The 22,597-nt window shown below is 34.3% G+C and overlaps 2 protein-coding genes and 2 long non-coding RNA genes across 4 annotated transcripts; 2 read left to right on the top strand and 2 right to left on the bottom strand.

Moving 5' to 3' along the window:
* Positions 1-3,056: 3,056 nt before the first annotated feature.
* On the top strand, positions 3,057-3,660 carry LOC138893256 (uncharacterized). The gene is made up of 2 exons (XR_011408284.1): positions 3,057-3,249; positions 3,358-3,660. It is a non-coding gene; the product is annotated as an uncharacterized lncRNA (long non-coding RNA).
* LOC138893255 (zinc protease PQQL-like) lies at positions 3,554-6,859 on the bottom strand. The gene is made up of 8 exons (XM_070177039.1): positions 6,693-6,859; positions 6,497-6,588; positions 6,250-6,334; positions 6,077-6,160; positions 5,881-5,997; positions 5,689-5,796; positions 4,066-4,146; positions 3,554-3,975 (listed from the first exon to the last, which is right to left on the bottom strand). The coding sequence occupies exons 1-8, from the start codon at positions 6,822-6,824 to the stop codon at positions 3,850-3,852; spliced, it is 825 nt and encodes a 274-aa protein (XP_070033140.1). The 5' UTR covers positions 6,825-6,859; the 3' UTR covers positions 3,554-3,849.
* Positions 6,860-14,972: 8,113 nt separating this feature from the next.
* Positions 14,973-15,746, top strand: LOC104095482 (uncharacterized). Its single transcript, XM_070177038.1, has 3 exons — positions 14,973-15,138; positions 15,223-15,288; positions 15,395-15,746. The coding sequence occupies exons 1-3, from the start codon at positions 15,019-15,021 to the stop codon at positions 15,563-15,565; spliced, it is 357 nt and encodes a 118-aa protein (XP_070033139.1). The 5' UTR covers positions 14,973-15,018; the 3' UTR covers positions 15,566-15,746.
* Positions 15,747-18,100: 2,354 nt separating this feature from the next.
* LOC117276949 (uncharacterized) lies at positions 18,101-19,039 on the bottom strand. The gene is made up of 2 exons (XR_004507213.2): positions 18,764-19,039; positions 18,101-18,516 (listed from the first exon to the last, which is right to left on the bottom strand). It is a non-coding gene; the product is annotated as an uncharacterized lncRNA (long non-coding RNA).
* Positions 19,040-22,597: the final 3,558 nt, after the last annotated feature.

Here is a 22,597-nt window from a genome sequence, read left to right as displayed (position 1 = left end):
AGGCCTTTTATAGAACATGACTTCTTCTTTGATTGAACTGACTAAATATGATTAGCATGTATTCATCATTTTAGGAACTTACATTTTTTCCTTTAATTTTTAATTTATGACTCAATCATGTTGTTTAATAGTATAAACTATTTGTTTTAAACTATATACTCATAATGGGGTACACGCGCAAAGCGCGTACCCTAAGACTAGTATATATATATATAATGGAGTAACATTTTTCATTTCGTTATTGTATTTAAGTAAATTAACCTTTTCAATTGTCTGTATTTTTAGAGAATGTTATAAAATTTGATAATTAAATAACAATGTGTTTTCTGTTGTTTACAGCCAAAAACTTTTGATAGGCATTTAAAAACTAGTTAAACTTTTTATTTTTCCTAAAAAGAATTGATATTTAAAGTGGAAATATAAAATTATAATATTAAATGCCTATTGGGGTGAACTCAAGAAATTGATAGGTAGAATTGGCTAACAAGAAATTAATGTTTCTGTCCTTAACTTCTAAAGAAATTGAATAGGTAGATATTGATCAAATTCCTATTCCTATTCATTAAAAGTCCTACAGACCACCGATGCAACATGTCTTCAACGCGCCTCAGCATGTCGATCTGACAGAAGAACCATCTGCTACCCATATTATGGTTATTTTTCTTCAAATTTTTTCTAAGTCACTTTCCTGTTCCCACTTAGATAAATGTTAATCGAATGCATGGTTCTTAATTTTTCGGGCTATTCAGGTTACCGAGAATGTAGCCCCTGACATCTCTTTTGTAATGCCAACAACAGAAAATATCCCGAAAATTACAAGTCCTACCATGACAAGTCTAGGAATTTATCAGAGGATATATCTGACATCAAATTCATATTCTACAAGTATGTTGGAGCAAGGCGATAGTTCTACTTTTAAAAAGTTAAAAGAAAGGAGTTTTGCGAGCATTTCTAGGTACTATCTTTATACTTGGTAATTAACTCAACCACATTTGATACATCAAATCTATGTTACAGTGCTTTAGCATGTTCACTTGAATGTGTTGTTGATGTTTCTCTCCTTAACTTCTAAGGCAATTGAATAGATAGATATTGATCAAATTCATATTCCTATTCATTTAAAGTCCTATAGACCACCGATGCAGCATGTCTTCAACGCGCCTCAGCATGTCGATCTGACAGAAGAGCCATCTACTGCCCAGACTATGGTTATTTTTCTTCAAATGTTTTCTAAGTCACTTTCCTGTTTCCACTTAGATAAATGTTAATCGAATGCATGGTTCTTAATTTCTCAGGTTATTCGGGTTACGAAGAATGTGGCACCTGACATCTCTTCTGCAACGCCAACAACAGAAAATATCCCGCAAATTACAAGTCCTACCGTGACAAGTCTAGGAATTTATCAGAGGATATATCTGACATCAAATTCATATTCTACAAGTATGTTGGATCAAGGCGAGAGTTATACTCTTAAAAAAGATGGAAGAAAAGAATTTTGCGAGCATTTCTGGGTACTATCTTGATACTTGGTAATTAACTCAACCACATTTGATACATCAAATCTATGTTACGGTGTTTTAGCATGTTCACTTTGATGTGTTGTTGATGTTTCAGTCCTTAACTTCTAAGGCAATTGAATAGGTAGATATTGATCAAATTCATATTCCTATTCATTTAAAGTCCTACAGACCACCGATGCAACTTGTCTTCAACGTGCCTCAGCTTGTCGATCTGACAGAAGAACCATCTGCTGCCCAGACTATGGTTATTTTCCTTCAAATATTTTCTAAGTCACTTTTTTCTTTCTACTTAGATAAATGTTAATCGAATGCATGGTTCTTAATTTTCCAGGCTATTCAGGTTACGAAGAATGTGACACCTCACATCTCTTCTGCAATGCCCACAACAAATAACATCCTATAAATTACAAGTCCTACCATGACAAGTCTAGGAATTTATCAGAGTATATATGTGACATCAAATTCATATTCTGCAAGTATGCTTGAGCAAGGCGAGAGTTATACTCTTAAAAAGATGGAAGAAAGGAATTCCGCCATTTCTAGGTACTATCTTTATAATTGGTAATTAACTCAACCACATTTGATACATCAAATCTATGTTAGGGTGTTTTAGAATGTTCACTTTGATGTGTTGTTGATGTTTCTATCCTTAACTACTAAGGCAATCGAATAGGTAGAAATTGGACAAATTTGTAATTGTAATTTACTTATATTCCTAATATTTAGAACTTTAAAAATCAACTAATTTTTATTTATTAAATTCTTCCTTATTTGAACTAAGTAGAAACTCTTAATATTAAGGAATCTAAATTTGAGTTTTATTTTACTTATATAATTTTTTTCCATATTTAAATTGTGTAAGTATTTTCCTTAAATGTTTTCAAGTTTTAAACATTTTATAAATTTTGTCTTCATTTTAATTTTGTAGTACTAACCACGTGAGAATCATCAAACATATCAATTTCATCTTTTTCCGATTTTGTTTGAACCATCTTGAGTATTGAATTTGAATATTTCACATGCGCACAAAGTCTTAAGGTGATTTATAATTTTTAATATAAAAGTTAAATAATTAATGATGGATAACATGTATATTATATCATACACATTAAATATAATTTTTTCATTTAGTTATTTTTTAAATATTTATAACATTAAAATTAACAAAAATAATATTGCTATAACAATCATGAATATTAAATACAAACGAACTAAATAAGTTTGGATATAATGATAAACAAGAATAATTCAAATGAGAAAGTTTACATAAAAATAAATGAGGACTAATTGTTACTAAAATTGATGTATTAGTCGACACTCCTTCTACATTTGATGATATTTTAGGTTCTCAATATCTGTGCCATTTTTTTTGTAAATATATACGATGTATCGATCTCTTTTTAGATGTTACTATAATTAGCGTTAACAATTTAAAATTTATTACTACAATATTAGTTAATAACCAAAAACACAAAAGAGAATTTGTATTATTTTTTTTTTAAAGGAGAAGAAAAAGGAACATATCTTTTGGAACGGTGCAGTGGAGACTTGTCGTGAAGGTGAGCCTTCATTCCGCCGAATGGATATGTTCATCAATTTCACAGACCCCTTGGTGGAAAAGAGTTTTGATGCAAACACATGCACATGGGCATTCGGGATGAATATATTTGATCTACAAAAGTGGAGGAAGCGAAACCTAACTGCGCTCTATCACAATTACTTGGAGCTGGTAATAGATCTATATCCTACTGTTTACAAATTGCTGTTTTATTATATACTCTTGTCCTTTTATCGTCGTTGCTAAAAACATTTAGTTTATGTCATTATGTTGATGCAGGGAAGTCAGAGACAATTACTAAAAGCTGGTAGTTTGCCAATTGGTTGGACGACTTTTTACAAACACACACATGTTCTAGATAAGCGATGGCATCTCCTCGGATTGGGGCATGACTCTGGCGTCGCACAAACTGAAATTGAGCAGGCAGCAGTGATTCATTATGATGGAGTTATGAAACCATGGTTAGACATTGGGATTCAAAAGTACAAGCCATATTGGACAAAGCATGTTAGCTATGAACATCCATACTTGCAACAGTGCAATTTACATGAGTAGCAATTTGATCCCAGGGGTTTAGCTTGAGTTTTTCCACTTAACTATGATTATTCTTTTCTTCACATTGTAGAAACCGCTTACGTCCACCTTGGCGCAATGGTAACAAGTTTCCGACATATGACCAGAAAGTAATAGGTTCAAGCTGTGAAAATGGTCTCTTGCGGAAATGCAAGGTACTACCCTATGTAGGGCAAGGGGACAAACTCCTTGAGAATATCAACACCTGAGGTTCACAATAGTGTGTTGTTCTTGGCAAGGATATGGTAGCATCCTTTTCAAAGTGGACTTGGCAACGTCCGCATTGAAAAGATCCCATGCTCTTCTATTCATGTCCCTGAGAATCTGTAGAACATACATTATCCAAGAATCCAAAAAAATTAGGAAATTTTACAAGTGCTGAACTAATTAAATTATGTTCATTGAGCTAGGTACCTTGTAACTCTGATCAATATTCCCAGCATACAAGTTCGACCCATAAGCTTGCAACATTTGGTTCATCAAAGACGTGTTTCTCTGCAACATACAATCACTAGATGAAAAGATTGGAATATCCTCAAGGAAATGAATGATAACAAGAATTATTGAAATAATGGTACGTCATAATACGATATAATTGCTAATTGTATTTTTAAGTTATATTTAACCAGACGATTTAAGTGCTATCAAGTATAAAAAATGATGGCGTTTCTTCAACTTTTCCTAGATAAACATCCCACTATAACAACAAGAATCTAGTTGCATTAACATTAGTGTCACACTATCTAGAACATTGACAACAATTTCTGGTACAAGAATTAGAAATCCAGAAAACAGTATCAATTGGTGGTTAAAAATTGTTAGTCCTAACATTGGATGAGTTGTTTACTCCTTATATGGTCTTGAACAATCCTCATCTTTATGAGCTACCTTTTGCTATTGAGTTACGCCTAGGTTCAAAAGAAGAATACCGATGGAAGAGGGTATTGAAGCAAATTACCTAGTTCAGCATGCTAAGTCCCTGGTAAGTTCTTCGTAATGCTGGTAAATCCTCATTTACTTGAGTCTAGATGTCCCAATTTGTGCTAGTCTCTAAAATCCTTTTATCTATGCTGATATTGGATCCTTGAACCTAACATCAAATGGAGATCACACTTTTCTCCGTGGCAATCTTTTGTTGTTTGTCCTATGAATCAAGAAAAGATGTCCCCCAATGTTGGCAATTTTGGCACACCAACTCATAAGTTACTCGAACATGAGCCACGATGAGTGCTAGTTTGTCTATTGCTTTACCTTACACCTAATGAGTTTTACTCCGTAAGATGGGGGAAGGTTATCATTATAGCTGTAGCTTGATCTTTTTGAGTTCTACAGCTTTGTATCAGTCAGTAGAGGTCTTTCAACTTGTGATGCTTTATAAAATAATCACAAATACTCTAAGGAATCCTCAGGCTCGTTTCAATTATATATGCACCTCATTTTGCATGTGGTTTTGACAATAAATGTACAATAGCATCTTCAAGTGTTCTATCTGGTTAATTGTTTTGGTAAAGTTCTATCTTCTTGGTTGTATGTTTCACCTTTCAGCTTCATGTTTAAAGTTTTATATTCAATAGAAAAGGTTCTAAAAAATGACTCTTCTAGTTTATACTACCAAATTATGTTTTTCTTAAATGTTATGCAACTTGAGAGGGAATTGCTAAATTCAAGGGTACAACAACATACCCAATATTATCTCACACTGTAGGGTCTGGGGAGGGTAGTGTGTACAGAGACTTTATCCCTACCTTGTGAGGATAGAGATGTCGTTTCCCATAGACCCTCGGCTAATGTGCTAAATTCAAGGGCATTTACATAATTTAAAATTTTGCAAGGGCAATTCAAGAAACTTGAAGTTATTTATTATTATACACACAACACACATGCACACCCACTTTCACACATAAATGAAAAGTTGGGAAAATTAATCTAACACCACAAGTCACAGAATTTAAGTGTTTTCATTTGAATAGCTTAATAAATGACTATATCAGTCTATGCTTGCCTATTGTTTGATATTGACCAATAGTCGTATATTACCTCCTCCTCCTCCAATGATGGTCTCCGGTCCAATACATGCTGAACAAGATTCTGTGAAGGACCAACTTCTTTTAGTTGTTCTATCTCATGCACTACTGCATCTACAGCCTGATCAAGATATACAATCATTCATTAAATACTTTTGAATAATGCTCAAGATGAAAAAAATAAAAAGGATCAAAATAATCTCACCATCTGGGCTGCGTCATTGTCCTTGATTAGGAGATTAAAGTTAATTGTTCCAGGTTTACTCCCACTACAAGACCAGTCACCATTAGGATTGAATGTATCCACGTCAACATTGTACGCCTGAAAGATAAAATAGTTAGAATTTATTTCCAAGACAAACAAAAAAAAGATTTAACTCTAGGGAAATATATGATCGTACAATCCCTTTTTCGTGACGAAGTACTTGGGTGACTTTGACTTTCAAGAGATTCCTCAAAATTATCAACAGAAGAAGATCTTCTTCCTGTTACAAATACACAATGTATATCTTGCTAGACTAAAATATCAATTTATTGAACAGCTTGTGACTTGTATTCACGTATTTAGCCATACCAATGTCTGATTGTTGAAACGGAGTGGGAAACTTATACAAGTATACATTCCATTACCACTGCCCACAGCAAGAGACACTTCTTCCCTGTCAAAATTGGACTTTGTTTAGATATTGTTTACAGTTCACACGTAGTAATACATTAAAACATCTTCCAATAGGGACCTTTACGAACTCACCCCATCACCCAAAAAGAATAAGATGAAACAACAAATGAGTTGACAGAAAAACAAATACAATAGTGCATACTTGATCACAGTTGGAGGAAAATGGAAAGGTGCTGTGGTGAGCTTCCCACGTTGAAATTTCATGATAGGTCGATGAGGCCTTGGTATTCCACCCTAAAGAAAGAATATTCTCAAAAAGCATAGTATGCAAGCATGACATCTACAAGAATGAAATTCTGAAAGAAACGTATGCCTCAAACAAAGAGCTAGAAACCAACCAAGTAACGCGACAAAAGTGAATTGACAGAAGCAGTGTCCAAGTTCCCAACAAGAATCACTCGGAAGCTCGAGGGACCTCTAAAGCAATTTTGAAAGTATTGCCATGCCTTTGTTGCATCAATATTTGACATATCCTCAGCTACAGGTGCCTACATAAGAAAGATCCCTTAGTGGAAAGCACATAGATAAACTAGATTCAAACATAGCCACGTGGCGTGGCCATAAATTCTAACTTAGGCATTTTCCTCCTCTTACAAAATGTCATGGTTTTGGTTCCTGAAAAGGTTTAACAGAATGTATATGTCAAGTATGTATACTTAACAGGTAGGTATATAGATGCCTAAGTAAAAGGCACACACCAAAAGGCATTCAGATCAAACACATGTCCAGCACCAAGAGACAACCACTATAGCTATTCATCGGCTTCCTATTCAGCCATCAGAGTAAAATTCATACTCCTCTAGTTCCATATATACCATACTATAAATATTGCACAAATTTATTGCAACTAAACTTCAAATCTCATAAATTAAAGAAATATTGAACACGAACGTAAATGGTGTTTGATGCTCAGATACTAGACACGGTAATTTAAGATGTATGAAGATTTTCCTTCAAATAAGGTGCACATAATTGTGAAATGGCATATAAAGAGAAGTGTGGTATGAAACTGGTTGATCCTGCCAGTAGTCATATGCTTGTCTCAAAGATTAAGCCATGCATGTGTAATGTCATGGGCGGCTTTCCAGCCATGCCCCATGATCCCTTGGACGCGCCCCGTGGCGTCCTGGCCAGCCTCCCAACGCCCGTCGCCACGGTCGGCCCCGTGGTCTCGGCAGCTCCAAGTGACAAGCGCGCATGTGCCTCTGTCGCCCCACCGATAGCCATCGCCAGCGCCCAGCCACAGGCAAAAGCCAACAGCGCCGCGCGCGCAGACAATGCCGCGCGCGCAGACCCTGATGCTAAAGACAAAGTTGCTGCCAACGGACTTGCTGCTGCTTTGTAGAAGACTAAGTCCTTTTCAATGTAAATATAGAGTAGTTTTGCTGCATTTTCTTTAAGTGTGATTTTACAGCTTTCATAGGTCTAGTCATGTAACTTTGGTTTATCTTTTTTAAGCATTATTAAGGGGGACCAAGCAATCAAAACTTTCAAGCAAGCAAACAATTCTCTGTACTGGTGTCTCTCCCCCGACACCGTCTTGTTTTCTGTAATAGCTTTCATTCAATGCAATCAAGCTTTCTTTCATTCTCAATTCTCTTTTCTGCTCTCTTTCAATTGCTCACGACATTGGTTTTCCCGTACGGCACTGACAATCTAGTCTAGCGTACGGAGGGAACCTCAGTTGGCGGACAGCAACCGTACTGACATCGGTTGCTTAGCCTTACGTCGCCCTTCCAAGGAACTTCAGGAAGGCGCCGCGTAACAGTTGGTATCAGAGCCTAGGCTCGACATCGGACGAGGGATTACGTTACAATTACCACCATTTCTGACCATGGTGAATTACGGGGATCGCATCGCCACCCTTGAGGGAACGGTTGACTCATTACGGCCCATCGTGGAAATGGTGGCCGACCTAAAGACCAGCCTAGTGCAAAGGTTGGACGACCTGGACCGCAGACTCATCCAGGCCGAAGTTGACATAGAAAACATCAGTCGCGACTCTGAAGGAGACCGACAAACAGCAGCCACAGAGGCAGCTGAAATTTTTGGTAAATTTGAGGTCCTCCAGCAGGAGCGTGCCGAGGATTTAGCCAACAGGGAACAAGAGGCAGACAGGGTGACTGCCATGCAACAAACCATAGACAACTTGACAGGCCAGCTCAATGTTGTCAATGCTGCTTTACAAGGCCTACTTCGAGGAGGCGGAAACCCGTTTGGGGGTGGTGTGAACCTCGCCCCTATGGCACAAAAGCTGAAGATTCCTGAGCCAAAGCCATACAGTGGAGCTCGGAATGCCAAAGAAGTGGAAAATTTCATTTTCGACATCGAGCAATACTTCGATGCCGTGGGAGGCCTAGAAGAAGCTAAGAAGGTAGCAACTGCTGCCATGTATCTTCAGGGTGATGCCAAACTCTGGTGGCGGGTGAAGTATGAAGCCATCAAGGCTGGCGAAGATGCCCTCGAGACATGGGCGGAACTGAAGGCAGCCATACGCCTACAGTTTTTCCCCGAAAATGTTGAGTACAATGCTAGGAGAAATTTTTATCTTTCTGTTTATTTTTCTTTCCATTAGAGTTATTTAATCATTTTAGACTAAGTTAGATAACAATAAAATTAGCTTTATTTCCTTGTAAGTGAATGCATGTGGTAAGAATATTGCTTCTATCCAAGTTTTTGTGTATTTCCTTTTCTATGCTGTGTTAGAGTTAATTTAAACATTTTAGATTTTTCGATAAGCAATAAATTTATAAGTTAAATATAAATAATGAATATATGAAATTCACCATTATTATTTTTAAGGGGGCCGATGTAATTAGATTTTAGTCTTTGGTAATGGTAGATAACAAATTTGAGTCTTTTATTTCTAATCATGCAAAAACTAATAAGAATTATTCTTGAGTTCGAAGAAGCATATCAACAATACGATTTTTTCTGCGGTAAGTTTCGCGTAGTCTAAGCACACATACACAAACTATCTTCATTAACGATATTATTCAGGTATTTCTATGGATGGAAATTTTCTTTTTGTTTTCTTTCGTCAAATTGGTTTTGAATTGTTTTTCTTCTTTAATTGCAGTTGATTTTTTGAAAAGATTAGCACGAATATGTTATTATGATTAATATTGAATAAGATCTATAGTTTACAATTCTGTGTATTCTTTTGTAAAATCTTGTAGTTCTCTAACCTATCGGGTTGGTGCAAACAGTAGTACTCAAAAATCAAAGTAAGACATCTAAGGCCTTTTGTTGGATGCGATTTGTTTTTTATTGAACTAGCTAAATATGATCAATTCATCAATGATATCCGAGGCCTTTTATAGAACATGACTTCTTCTTTGATTGAACTGACTAAATATGATTAGCATGTATTCATCATTTTAGGAACTTACATTTTTACCTTTAATTTATGACTCAATCATGTTGTTTAATAGTATAAACTATTTGTTTTAAACTATATACTCATAATGGGGTACACGCGCAAAGAGCGTACCCTAAGACTAATATATATATATATATATATATATATATATATACACGCGCAAAGCGCGTACCCTAAGACTAGTATATATATATATAATGGAGTAACATTTTTCATTTCGTTATTGTATTTAAGTAAATTAACCTTTTCAATTGTCTGTATTTTTAGAGAATGTTATAAAATTTGATAATTAAATAACAATGTGTTTTCTGTTGTTTACAGCCAAAAACTTTTGATAGGCATTTAAAAACTAGTTAAACTTTTTATTTTTCCTAAAAAGAATGGATATTTAAAGTGGAAATATAAAATTATAATATTAAAAGTAGAAATAGTGTTTGAAAAGAAAGCTAAACTTATGAGTGGAAATTATTATTTCATACGAAATACTTTTTAATAAGCTTTTCAATATTCTACCAAGTACTTTCAAATAATAAATATACAACAATAACAACAATAACATACACGGTATAAAATTTACAAGTGGGGTATGAAGAGGTTAGTAGGTACGAAAATCTTACTCCTACCTTGTGAAGGTAGAGAGACTGCTTCCGACATACTTTCGGCTCAAAGAAAGTATGGTCACAGCAGACAACAAAGAAATACGTAGCGTGGAGAACCTTAAGAAAGAAAAACAGTAATAACAGCTGGAAAAATAAGATAACTGAAACAAAATAAACAACAAGTGATAGTAACATGTAAGAATGGGAATACGAGAATAACACTAGTCGTATGACTGCTAACCAACCAACTACCTTAATTCTCGACCTTCACACCCTTCTATCAAGAGTCATATCATCGATAAGTAAAAAATAGTAAATATTAGTACTAGTATTTATAAATATTGAACTCCAATATTTCCATACACCCCTAGTACTAAGAACCCGTTTGGACATAAGAAGCTTTTAACTTTTTTTCGAAAAAATTCTTTTTTTATCCGAAATAAGTATTTGGCTATAAAATTTGTAATTTTCGCTTGACATGAATTTTGGAATTTTTTGAAAATTTAAAAACTCCAAAAAGTTATTTTTCAAAATTTCACTCGGTTCAGTCACAAAACTTCAAAAACAATCCAAAATTATATTCATTCCAAACACAACTCTAATTTTCGGATATAATTTTGAGTTAGATTTTTTTTTTTTTTTTTTTTGAGAGTTTACGATTCTTATGTCCACTAAATCAAAAACCAAAGAGAAAAAGTTATTTTCGTCCTTTTGCCGCTGAAATAAAGCCTGTGCTAGGAGAGAGCCTACTCTTCTTGCAGCGCACGAAAATGATGTACTGCCACTCCCACTGCCACTGTTGTCTTTTGGTATCTCTTTAGCGCAGCAGATTATGATTTGCCTACAGCTAAGGAAATGCACCTTCAAATAATTAAATTCTAAGATCTCGTTTGGACATATGAAAATGTTGAAAAAAGAGTATCCAAATATGTTGCAAAACTTATAATTAAGCGTAACTTTATCTTCAATTTAAATTTTAATGAAATTTCTAATTTGAAAAAAATAATATTAAAATTCATGTCCAGACGCCTACCAAATCTAACTGAAAAGTCTGCATAAAACTAATTAACCATGCGAAGATTTGTAATCCAAGTAAAAGAAGGATATCACTTTGGTCTTTAATTAGTATATGGTTATTTGCAAGATTCTTGCCATGACCACTGGTAGTACAATTAACTAGTTGCTCTGATCAAATGGTTTATGTGGCAGAAATGCCCAAAATCATTTACTTACACATCTCCGAAAATTTTAATATAGTCAACAATAATTAATCAATCTTTGTATATTTGCTATTGATGGCCAGAATATTCACTTCTAGCAAAACCAAAACTATCCAAACTCCCAATTCTTTTGGCTTGCAATTGGCATCGTCAGCTTTAGTAAAGTTTTGAATCTGTTGACTTGTGATCTTGCTTTTTGACTGGAGATGGGACAGATTATATACTTAAGGAAAAAAAGGCTGGGGGAGATCACGGTGAAGCTATGTTGGCAGGAGGGTGGTCAGCTGGCCACTATTCACTGAAAAATAATATTACGTATAAGGTAAAATATTATTTGTTATTGATTAAATATAAATTTTGAATACTCTTGCATAGTCAACTGGCAAATAGTGTTCAAAATTTGAATGCCCTTATTGAATTTCCTGCTTCGCCAGATTATCTATTTTAGGGACACAAAAAAAGGAAAATATTATATTATTAATACTTCAATTTATCTATGTATGCAAATAATTAATTACCACAAATTGCCTCGTTTAAGATTTTGCATGCGTGGAGCTCTTTCTTGGACGTAAAAGTTTAGTATATTGCATGGAATTAAGTAGGACATAATTGCATGTTGGGATATTAATTTAAGTATCAATCCCAATATAATAATTTGTTGTTGTGGTCCCAAACTAATCAAATATATAATTCTGCCCCATCATAAGGTGAGATTTGCAGTGGTTCAGCATCATATACAGTTTAGACTAAAATTAAATTGCATGAAGACTATTCGAAATTTCTATAATTAACATCAAATTAAAGTCTTGATTGAAATGTCATGTGATCCAAGAGGTTAATCATCAATAATACCTTTTGTTTCGTTTCTTTAGTTTAGTTGGGGGTGGGGTGGGAGGGGCTGCATACATTTGCATACCAAAGTCTTTTTCCTCTCCGTACGGATTTTTGTCTTTTTGTCCAGACCTTTCAACTAGGCCAATTTATGTCGCTCCCTTTTTTTTTTAACAATATATTAATAATGTGAATTTTTTTTACTTGGTTAGTATAAGTAATTAAATCCATCAAAATTATATATACTACTCATATGTTTTTAAAAAGAAATGTTGGGTGTGCGAACAAAGTCTCACATTGATAGCTGAAAATATTGGAAGTCTACATATAAGGTGTATGAATCTCTTAATAGTGCGAGATCTTTTGGGGAAAACCGTGCGGGATTGGCCCAAAGTGGATAATATCACACAATGTTAAGAGTGTATTTAGGCTAGTTTAGCCCAACAACTGGTATCAGAGCCCAGGTTCAACGGGACGAGTATGAAGATGGCAGAGTGATGGTGCGCGATGGCACGCACACAAGAAGAAGCTAGTTATGGCTTCGGGTGCCATAATACTCTAACACAATGTTAAGAGTGTATTTGGGCTAGTTTAGCCCAACAAGAAATTATATAAAAACAAATTGACAAGGCAAATAATAACCTTCATAGAAACATCTATTGTGGGTCGAGTATGGGTGTTCTAGTTTTACACGTAACAAAAACAATAATTTAATAAAATTTCACCGGTGAGATTTGAGAAAAATAGTATATACCCTATCACATAAATTAAATCTACAATGGCAAGCATTATCGTGCAATTACTGTCGCTTTTATCTAGAGTAATTTTTGCTAGAAATAAATTGACGATTTATACCTCTTAATCCAGTTTCACTTCTTCAAAGATTTAAATACTTTACTTGTTATTTATGTTTCTTAATATAGGGAATAATTTCATAGACCTTCCATCATGTTTCGTTCCATCACACTAATCTCCCTCTTGGTATATGACACTATGTTTATTTTTCTGATTTTAGTAGGCGTTTGGACATAAAAATTGTAATTTTCTTAAAAAGTATAAAAATGATATCTAGACATGCATTTTACTTGAAACAATATTGCAGTTTTGTTAGTGGGGAAAACGTTTTTCGAATTGTTTTGAAAAAAGTGATTTCGAAAAACTCATTTTCGAAAAATTTCATAAAACTTGCAAAATCTGATGGACAAACATATTTTTGAAAAAAATATTATGGACAAATGGGCCCTTAATTTGTTTGTAACAATTTTTTTAATCTATGAATAAATTAGTCAAATTATAATTCTTTTAGATTAATAATAATTAAATTAAAAGAGTTGTTACTGAAAAATTAAAATAACAACGGTAAGTGTAATATCGTAAACCACGAGAGAGACTAGTGTGATAGAGAAATACCGACAGATCTATGAAACAATCCCTAATGGAAATAAGTTAAAATTACTTACAGCTTGTTTGGACGCTCGTTATACATCGTTTCATAATGTATTGTATCGTTTGATGAATACAATGTTTGGATAGATTGTATCGTTTGCCGTTGTTTCGTGATATCATGCACCGGCAATATGAAGAATAAATTTAAAATATTTATAAAGAAAAATTATGATACGGGGTAAATTTATTATATAAAAATGTAGGGTAAAAGATAAAATAAAACTATTTAATAATAGTGAAGGGGGATATGAGAGAAAAAGATAAGATAACGACGCAACCACACCAAATCGATCGTTACATAAAGTGACACATTTCGTCGTTACGTAAAGACGGATTTAACGACACGATACAATAAAATTTAAGTAACAATCAAAACAAATATCATTTTTAAAGTAACAATACGATACAATACATCACTATTTGAAATGATCAAGGATCTCACCTTTTCTCCTATAGATAATCCCACTTCAGCTAATAATAATAAAAAATACCCCAATAAATTATCAAACACATTTTCTGTATTAACTACATGCGATGTACACATGCATTACCATGAAAAGGAAGTAAAAAAGGGATGCAACTTTGAACCTTAGACCATCTTTTATTTTATTTTATTGATTATTTGGTGGTGAAACAAAATGTCTATATTTCCATCTACTAGTAATAATTATTTTCTTAATTTCTCATTAATTGAATAATTATTCGTGGGTCTGATGATTATATCAGTGAAAAAGTAATTATAGATAAGATTTTCTTTGTATATCCCTTGGATCAGATTTTATTTTTTACCATTTTTGCAGTACCTTAATATGAAAGGGTTTCAAGAATCAGCAAGCATTTTACGCCACTGGTATCCTAAATAATACGTTAAATAGGATTTTATAATTAGTTAAAATAGTGTACAAATATTTATATTATCAATACAAATTACAAATACTTTTTTTTTTTTTTTGGTTAATAAAATTACAAATACTTCATTGTATCATAATTTGCTTTTGTATCGTGAAAAATCCAATCATATTTATGTCGTACTACCTTTTTAGTGAACCGAAGCGAAATCAAACGGCGACTGATGATCGACCATCTAGATCCAACGGTTCACATTTATTTCGTAGTCTTATATAAACGAAGTAAGATACATTCCACATCAACGTTTGCCCTAATCAATCGAAGAAGAACGACGGCGATGGAGATGGAGAAGCAGAAGCAGAGCACTGAGGAGGATCTTCACATTGATAAGAAGCAGAAGGAGATCACTGAGGAGGATCTTCACATCGATAAGAAGCAGAAAACAGAGAATCAACAGGTTTTTTAAAAATTAGTATTTAGTTTTTACCTTTAGATCTTCGTGTATTTCTCTTTTAATCTGAAGTTTATTTATGATACCTAGGATGAGGCAGCTAAAGCTCCTCGGTCTCTGAAAAAGCCACGCAAAAATAAACAGAAGCTGGAAAAGGTGCTTAAACTAATTATTATAGTAATTGTTTTTATATATTTTTTGTTTTTAATACTTGTAATTTCTAACTGATTATCTCTTTAATTTTTTGCTGAATATGCTTTAGGTCGAATATAATTTGGGGTTTAGCTCAGGCAATATTCTGCTTTGCCCGCCAATTTGCTGCCATTTATATCCGAACATATATGATGCTCAAGGAGATAAAGACTTTAAAAACTGGATCCTTGAAGAACAACACAAACGCGTAGTCGCAATGAAGAATCTAAGGAGGTGGTAACTAGTGCAGTATTAGTAGTACTCTTTGATTATTCCTATCTTTAACCCTAATATAACAATAGTTCAGAAGCTTAATTTGCTTATTGGTATGTACTAGTAAAGACTGAATTTTTATGTTAGTGAATGTATTAAGTAACTTGGAATCTAATTATCTAAATGCTATGCTTATCTACCTTTTACTATATGTGATCTTAAGTTACACCATTGTGGTTCGGCCCTTGCTCGAACCCGCGCATAGCGGTAACTTAGTGCACCGGGTTACCCTTTACTATATGTGTGCTTATTGCGCTTTCTTTAACTTTTGTTCAACATTATTAAAATCCTTTCAGTTTTGTTTCATTCTGACCATTGGAGTTTGGTTAATGTGGTATTGTAAACTTGTGTATGCTCTATTTTTTGCTCTATATTCGGAACTTCAAGCCATTGAGCTGAGTTTCTATCGGAAACAGTCTCCTTGCCTTTAACGTAAGGGTAATGTCTGCGAACCTACCCTCTGTACATCCTATTTGTGGGATACTGAGTTTGTTGTTGTATTTGGAAGTTCAAGCCATTATGTCGCATGATAAAATGGTTGTAATTATCTTTGTTTCATGGTCTTGGTTAACAAGTTTTATGGATCAACTTATCCTTCCATGTTAAGTTGTTTTAATGTACGTTACTCAGTCTTTTAAAAAATGTGATAGGGTACGTATTGGATCCTCCAAATATAATGTATTTTTTAAGGATCTGACACGAGTGCGTCAACAATTTTGGAGAGTCCGAACAACGTGATTTTAACTTGTTATGCTACTCTTTCACTGTGAAAGATCAAATGCTACTTCAGGTTATGAGTAGCCGAGTAACACAACTTGGGCACAAATTTACTGTTGTTTCTAATCTTCGTCTTTCTTGAGTCTCCATTCGTGTTCAATTTAATAATTTTTGTGTAACTTAGATTCTGGATAAGCGAGTCATGTACTATTACTGTCTCCCTAGTCTAGCCGCAATATAAGTCTAACTTTAATCAAGAAAAACAACATCTTGTTACTAGGTGTTGCCAATGTTTCATTTCATCTTTTCGTTGGCCGAGGGTCTATCGGAAACGGTCTTTTGCCCACATAATGAAAGGTAAAGTCTACGTATACACTTTTAACTTAAAACCCCATTTGTTGGAACACGTTGGATTTGTTGTTGTATATAATAAGAAAAAAGGAAATGAAATATAAAAATCTGATTACAACCACCAATAGAACTCATTTTTTTCTTCATACTTAATCAGAGAGGTCTTCAACTAATTTGTACTCGGGCCAAGCAGTGTTTTAAAAGACATAGGTGTGAGAGACGAGACGTTTTACTTAACATGGGACAAGGCGTAAGCCCCGATACATGGAGCGTAGGTCTCATGAATATTTAAATCTATTAATTTATAAATTAATAAAATAGCAAAATAATCACAAAAAATATAGAAAGTACATTAAAAAAAATCAAAATAGATTAATAAACTACAAAAAAACAAAGTATTTAGCACTTTTTTTATAAATATAAAAAATGCAATAATGTTGAAGTTACTATAAGATAAAACTTAACTATAACATCTTATCTTTCAAACGATTAAAAGATCAATAATATTTTAAAAAATATTATCAAATTACACAGTTTACCTTTTTAAAAGTTAGCAATCAGTAAGCTCATTGATAATGTAATTTAAAATATTATTCCTCATGAATAAATATAAAACTGCTTTCAAATAGCAAATTAATAAAAGTTTGATAATTTATGAGAGACATAGAACTAAAATATGAATACCTATAGTAAGAGAAGATGTAAATTTTGGCTATTCAAATGATATTTACTCTCCGATGTTCGCAATTAGTCAATATGCAATATCATGACTCATTATTTTGAGTTATTCTCAATCTTCATATTTATATAGATGAATAAACCTTTAATCATTCATTTGTTACAAAAATTTGAGTGTTAACAATCCTAATTAGGGAATTTGATGCATGATTTGCGCCAGGAACTATTAAGCAAGCCTCGAGCAAAGAGCGTTAGACGTGTTTTGGACGCACATTCGGGTGCTTGGGTCGTAAGTCTAATAGAACTAGGTCCCACACGTATGTCTCGAAGGCATTTTCATAGTGCCCTACCCAAGGACGAGCCCAGAAATGTGTCCCAAGAAAACCTTTTAAAATACGGGGGCCCAAAACCACCGTAGCTCTGGATAATTTTTCTACTTATGGAGCCAACAACCAAACAACCCCTTAAATGGATAAAAACTTGTTAAAACCTTTGGCTCGCCAAATCACACACTTTAAGCTCTCTCCCAAATGCCTCACACTCACAATTAGGGGTGGGTATTCGGTATTTCGGTTCGTTATTCGGTTTATCAATTATGTATACCAAATACCGTACCAAATTATTTCGGTATGGTTCGGTATTTTTTATTTTGGTTCGGTACGGTTTCGACACGGCTTCGGTTTAATAATCGCTAAATAAATAAACTTATTTTGGTTCGATACTGTTGCACCAAACTGGAAACAACAAAATTAATTAATTGACAGAAATAATTTTTGTCCAGAAACAAAATTGAGAGAAACAGTTCGAATGCCAAGAGAGAAACAGTTCGAATGCCAAGAGAGAAACAATTCGAATGCCAACAAAATTTTTGGCTGCCTGTAGTAGTATATGGAAATTGAAAACACTTAAACTTGCTATCTATAATTCTATATTTTTCTTTTTTTTTTCTATTTGAAAATACCATATTTAAAACAAAATAAAAACACCCGAACATCCAACATTTCACACTGCCAATTACATTTACACACTGCCAATGCGAAGAGCACCTGAACAACCAACATTTCAGGAAACACCTGCAGTTATATTTATACACTGCAATTATATTTACCAACTGGAAACACCTGAACAGCCAACATTCTTCGAAAAAAGGTCATCTACAAACAGAGCAAACACCTGAACATTGGCATTCATTCACAATTCAGCAAAACCATAAACACAACCATAATCAGCTCTGTTTAACGAACAACAAGAGCTCAAAATGCACCTTAGCTAAAATGTTTACTTTTATTTTATTGAACATACTCAAATACCCAATAAACTAATTTCAAGGTAAAACAAATAAAAACTAGTAAAAAAGTTTTAAAAAAGAGTCAATCTTTAGCAGCTCTAGCACAAATTATGGAAGAAACTAGAAACATACCTTTGAATTTTGATTAGCAGCCGATCTCTTTGAAGTCCCAACAAGCTTTTGAAACAACAGCCCATCTCTTTCTGAATTTGTGAAACTATCGCAACAGCTGCCGATCTCTTTCTGTATTTGGTCTTCGTTTGCCCAAAATTTGTGAAACTATCGCCCTAAATCGGAATTGACTTTCTGAGGAGTGAGGACTGGGGAGTGAGCTGAGTTCGTGACTGCCTAGTGCCTAATGCTAATGCCCTAATCTTTAGAGTTTAGACCCTAATTGAATAGAGAGTGGGCTTGGGAAGTTGGGCTGGGACACTGGAGTGGGCAGTGGGCTGGGAATTATAATAAATTTTTTTGGGCTGGGGCGCTGGGCAGTGAGTGTAGTAGCTAACTATAGGTCCAACTTAAAAAGTCTTTAAAACTTCGGTAATTCGGTATACCGAAATTTCAAGATTCTAATATCGAGGACCGTGCCGTAATACCGAAATACCGAATTAGATCGAAATACCGAAAAAACCGAAACCGAAGTACCGAATTAATTCGGTCCGGTTCGGAATTCAATTTTTCGGATTTTTTGCCCACCCCTACTCACAACCCACTTCACCACCTTCTCAAATCCTCACTATCCATAAATCGTTTTCAGTGAAGCCGAGGAAATTGATACGAAAACTGCAAACAATGATAATATTTGTACCTTGAATTTTGGAGAATTATAAACCCCCAATTGATGCTACTGCTGTTGGGAAAATGAAGAAATTTGGGGCGATTGTTATTGGGAAAACTAATATGGATGAGTTTGGCTCGGCTTATAAGGTAGTATATTATTCTTTCTCATTTGGTTTATTTGAATTAAACTTGTTAAGAAAATATTTTGCCTAATCACAGAAGCTATTAAACAAATTTTTCAATTAATTCTTTCTATTTTTCTCTTTCTCAATTTCTTTTTGAATTCCCGTTGTAACTGATAAGTAGGGATTTTGACCGCTTATTTGCTCTCTTTTACTTGTGTTTTAGCTCAAAAATACTTAAAGGTATCCCCGAGAACTAATGAAATGAGCTTTCTTGCGGGAATATTGGGAAACGAGCCAAAGAAGTGAAAATCAACTCAAAAAGGAGTCAAAATTGGACAAGGACCAAAATAGGGCAAAAGTGTTTATAGTGCGGACCGCATAATTTTAGTGCAGCCGCAGAAGAGAGGTTCAGAGACTTGGAGATTTTGAGCAATTGAAGTTGTGCGGACCGGACAATTATTGTGCGGCCGCATATGCCAGTGTGCGACCGCATTCACTAATATGCGGACCGCAGAGGAGGAGATTCAGAGAACCTTGAAGTGAAGTTGTGCGGACCACATGAATATTGTGCGGCCGCATTCACAAATATGCGGTCCGCAAAATCAAGTCCAAATCCCAGTTCAAGCCAAGTGTGCGGCCGCACTGAGAAATGTGTGGTCCGCACAACTAAACGAAGTGCGGCTGCATCCCAATTTTGTGCGGCCGCAGAAGGCCCAGTTGACCAGTCAAGCTCAAAGTGCGGACCGCACTCAGAATTATGCGACCGCACAACCTCCGCATGGGCATTTTTGTCAGATATTTTCAGCTTAATATAAATAGGACTTTTTGTCATTTTTAGGTTAAGTTGAGTTTAGGGAGAGCACATGTGTTGTTTTTCTTTACTGCTTTAAGTAATTTTGTACTAGATTTGTCTCCAAACACTAGATTCTCTTCCCATAATTAAATATTATGGATTCTATCTTTATTTCTTCTTTAATTTTTGTATTTTTTATGAGTAGCTAAATTTCTAGCTGGGGTTGTGACCCAACCCTAGTGTGGGTATTTAATGAGTGTTTAATTTAGGGCTTGTTTGTGATTGACTTAGTGATATTTAGCCTACTTCTTGCTTGAACTCAAGACTTAATGGTTGCAAATATTGATTCGTGTCTAATTGACTTAATCTCTACTTGAGAAAGGGGGATTAAATCTAGAAAAACTTGACTAACAAGAAATTGGAGTGAACTCAAGAAATTGATAGGTAGAATTGGCTAACAAGAAATTGATGTTTCTGTCCTTAACTTCTAAAGAAATTGAATAGGTAGATACTGATCAAATTCATATTCCTATTCATTTAAAGTCCCACATACCACCGATGCAACATGTCTTCAACGCGCCTTAGCATTTCGATCTGACAGAAGAACCATCTGCTACCCAGACTATGGTTATTTTTCTTCAAATTTTTTCTAAGTCACTTTCCTGTTTCCACTTAGATAAATGTTAATCGAATACATGATTCTTAATTTTTCGGGCTATTCAGGTTACAGCGAATGTGGCACCTGACATCTCTTTTGCAATGCCAACAACAGAAAAATATCCCAAAAATTACAAGTCCGACCATGACAAGTCTAGGAATTTATCAGAGGATATATCTGACATCAAATTCATATTCTACAAGTATGTTGGAGCAAGGCGATAGTTCTACTCTAAAAAAGTTGAAAGAAAGGAATTTTGCGAGCATTTCTAGGTACTATCTTTATACTTGGTAATTAATTCAACCACATTTGATACATCAAATCTATGTTATAGTGCTTTAGCATGTTCACTTTGATGTGTTGTTAATGTTTCTCTCCTTAACTTCTAAGGCAATTGAATAGATAGATATTGATCAAATTCATATTCCTATTCATTAAAATTCTACAGACCACCGATGCAAAATGCCTTCAACGCGCCTCAGCATGTCGATCAGACAGAAGAGCCATTTGCTACCTAAACTATGGTTATTTTCCTTCAAATATTTTCTAAGTCAATTTCCAATTTCCACTTAGATAAATGTTAATCGAATGCATGGTTCTTAATTTCCCAGGTTATTCAGGTTACGAAGAATGTGGAACCTGACATCTCTTCTACAATGCCAACAACAGAAAATATCCCGCAAATTACAAGTCCTACCGTGACAAGTCTAGGAATTTATCAGAGGATATATCTGACATCAAATTCATATTCTACAAGTATGTTGGATCAAGGCGAGAGTTATACTCTTAAAAAGATGGAAGAAAAGAATTTTGCGAGCATTTCTAAGTACTATCTTTATACTTAGTAATTAACTCAACCATATTTGATACATCAAATCTATGTTATAGTGTTTTAGCATGTTCACTTTGATGTGTTGTTGATGTTTCTGTTCTTAACTTCTAAGGCAATTGAATAGGTAGATATTGATCAAATTCATATTCCTATTCATTTAAAGTCCTACAAACCACCGATGCAACATGTCTTCAACGCGCCTCAGCATGTCGATCTGACAGAAGAACCATCTGCTGCCAAGACTATGATTGTTTTCCTTCAAATTTTTTCCAAGTCACTTTCATGTTTCCACTTAGATAAATGTTAATTGAATGCATGGTTATTAATTTCCCAGGCTATTCATGTTACGGAGAATGTGGAACCTGACATCTCTTCTACAATGCCAACAACAGAAAATATCCCGCAAATTACAAGTCCTATCATGACAAGTCTACGAATTTATCAGAGAATATATGTGACATCAAATTCATATTCTGCAAGTATGCTTGAGCAAGGCGAGAGTTCTACTCTTAAAAAGATGGAAGAAAGAAATTTCGTCATTTCAAGGTACTATATTTATAATTGGTAATTAACTCAACCACATTTGATATATCAAATCTATGTTACAGTATTTTAGCATGTTCACTTTGATGTGTTGTTGATTTTTCTATCCTTAACTTCTAAGGCAATCGAATAGGTAGATATTGATCAAATTCATATTCCTATTCATTTAAAGTCCTACATACCACTGATGCAACATGTCTTCAACGCACCTCAGCATGTCGATCTGACAGAA

The sequence above is a fragment of the Nicotiana tomentosiformis genome, chromosome 6 (assembly GCF_000390325.3).
Source record: "Nicotiana tomentosiformis chromosome 6, ASM39032v3, whole genome shotgun sequence".
NCBI classification, from domain to species: domain Eukaryota; kingdom Viridiplantae; phylum Streptophyta; class Magnoliopsida; order Solanales; family Solanaceae; genus Nicotiana; species Nicotiana tomentosiformis.
The sequence above is the reverse complement of the archived record's forward strand: the minus strand, read 5'-3'. Positions and strand labels throughout refer to the sequence as shown.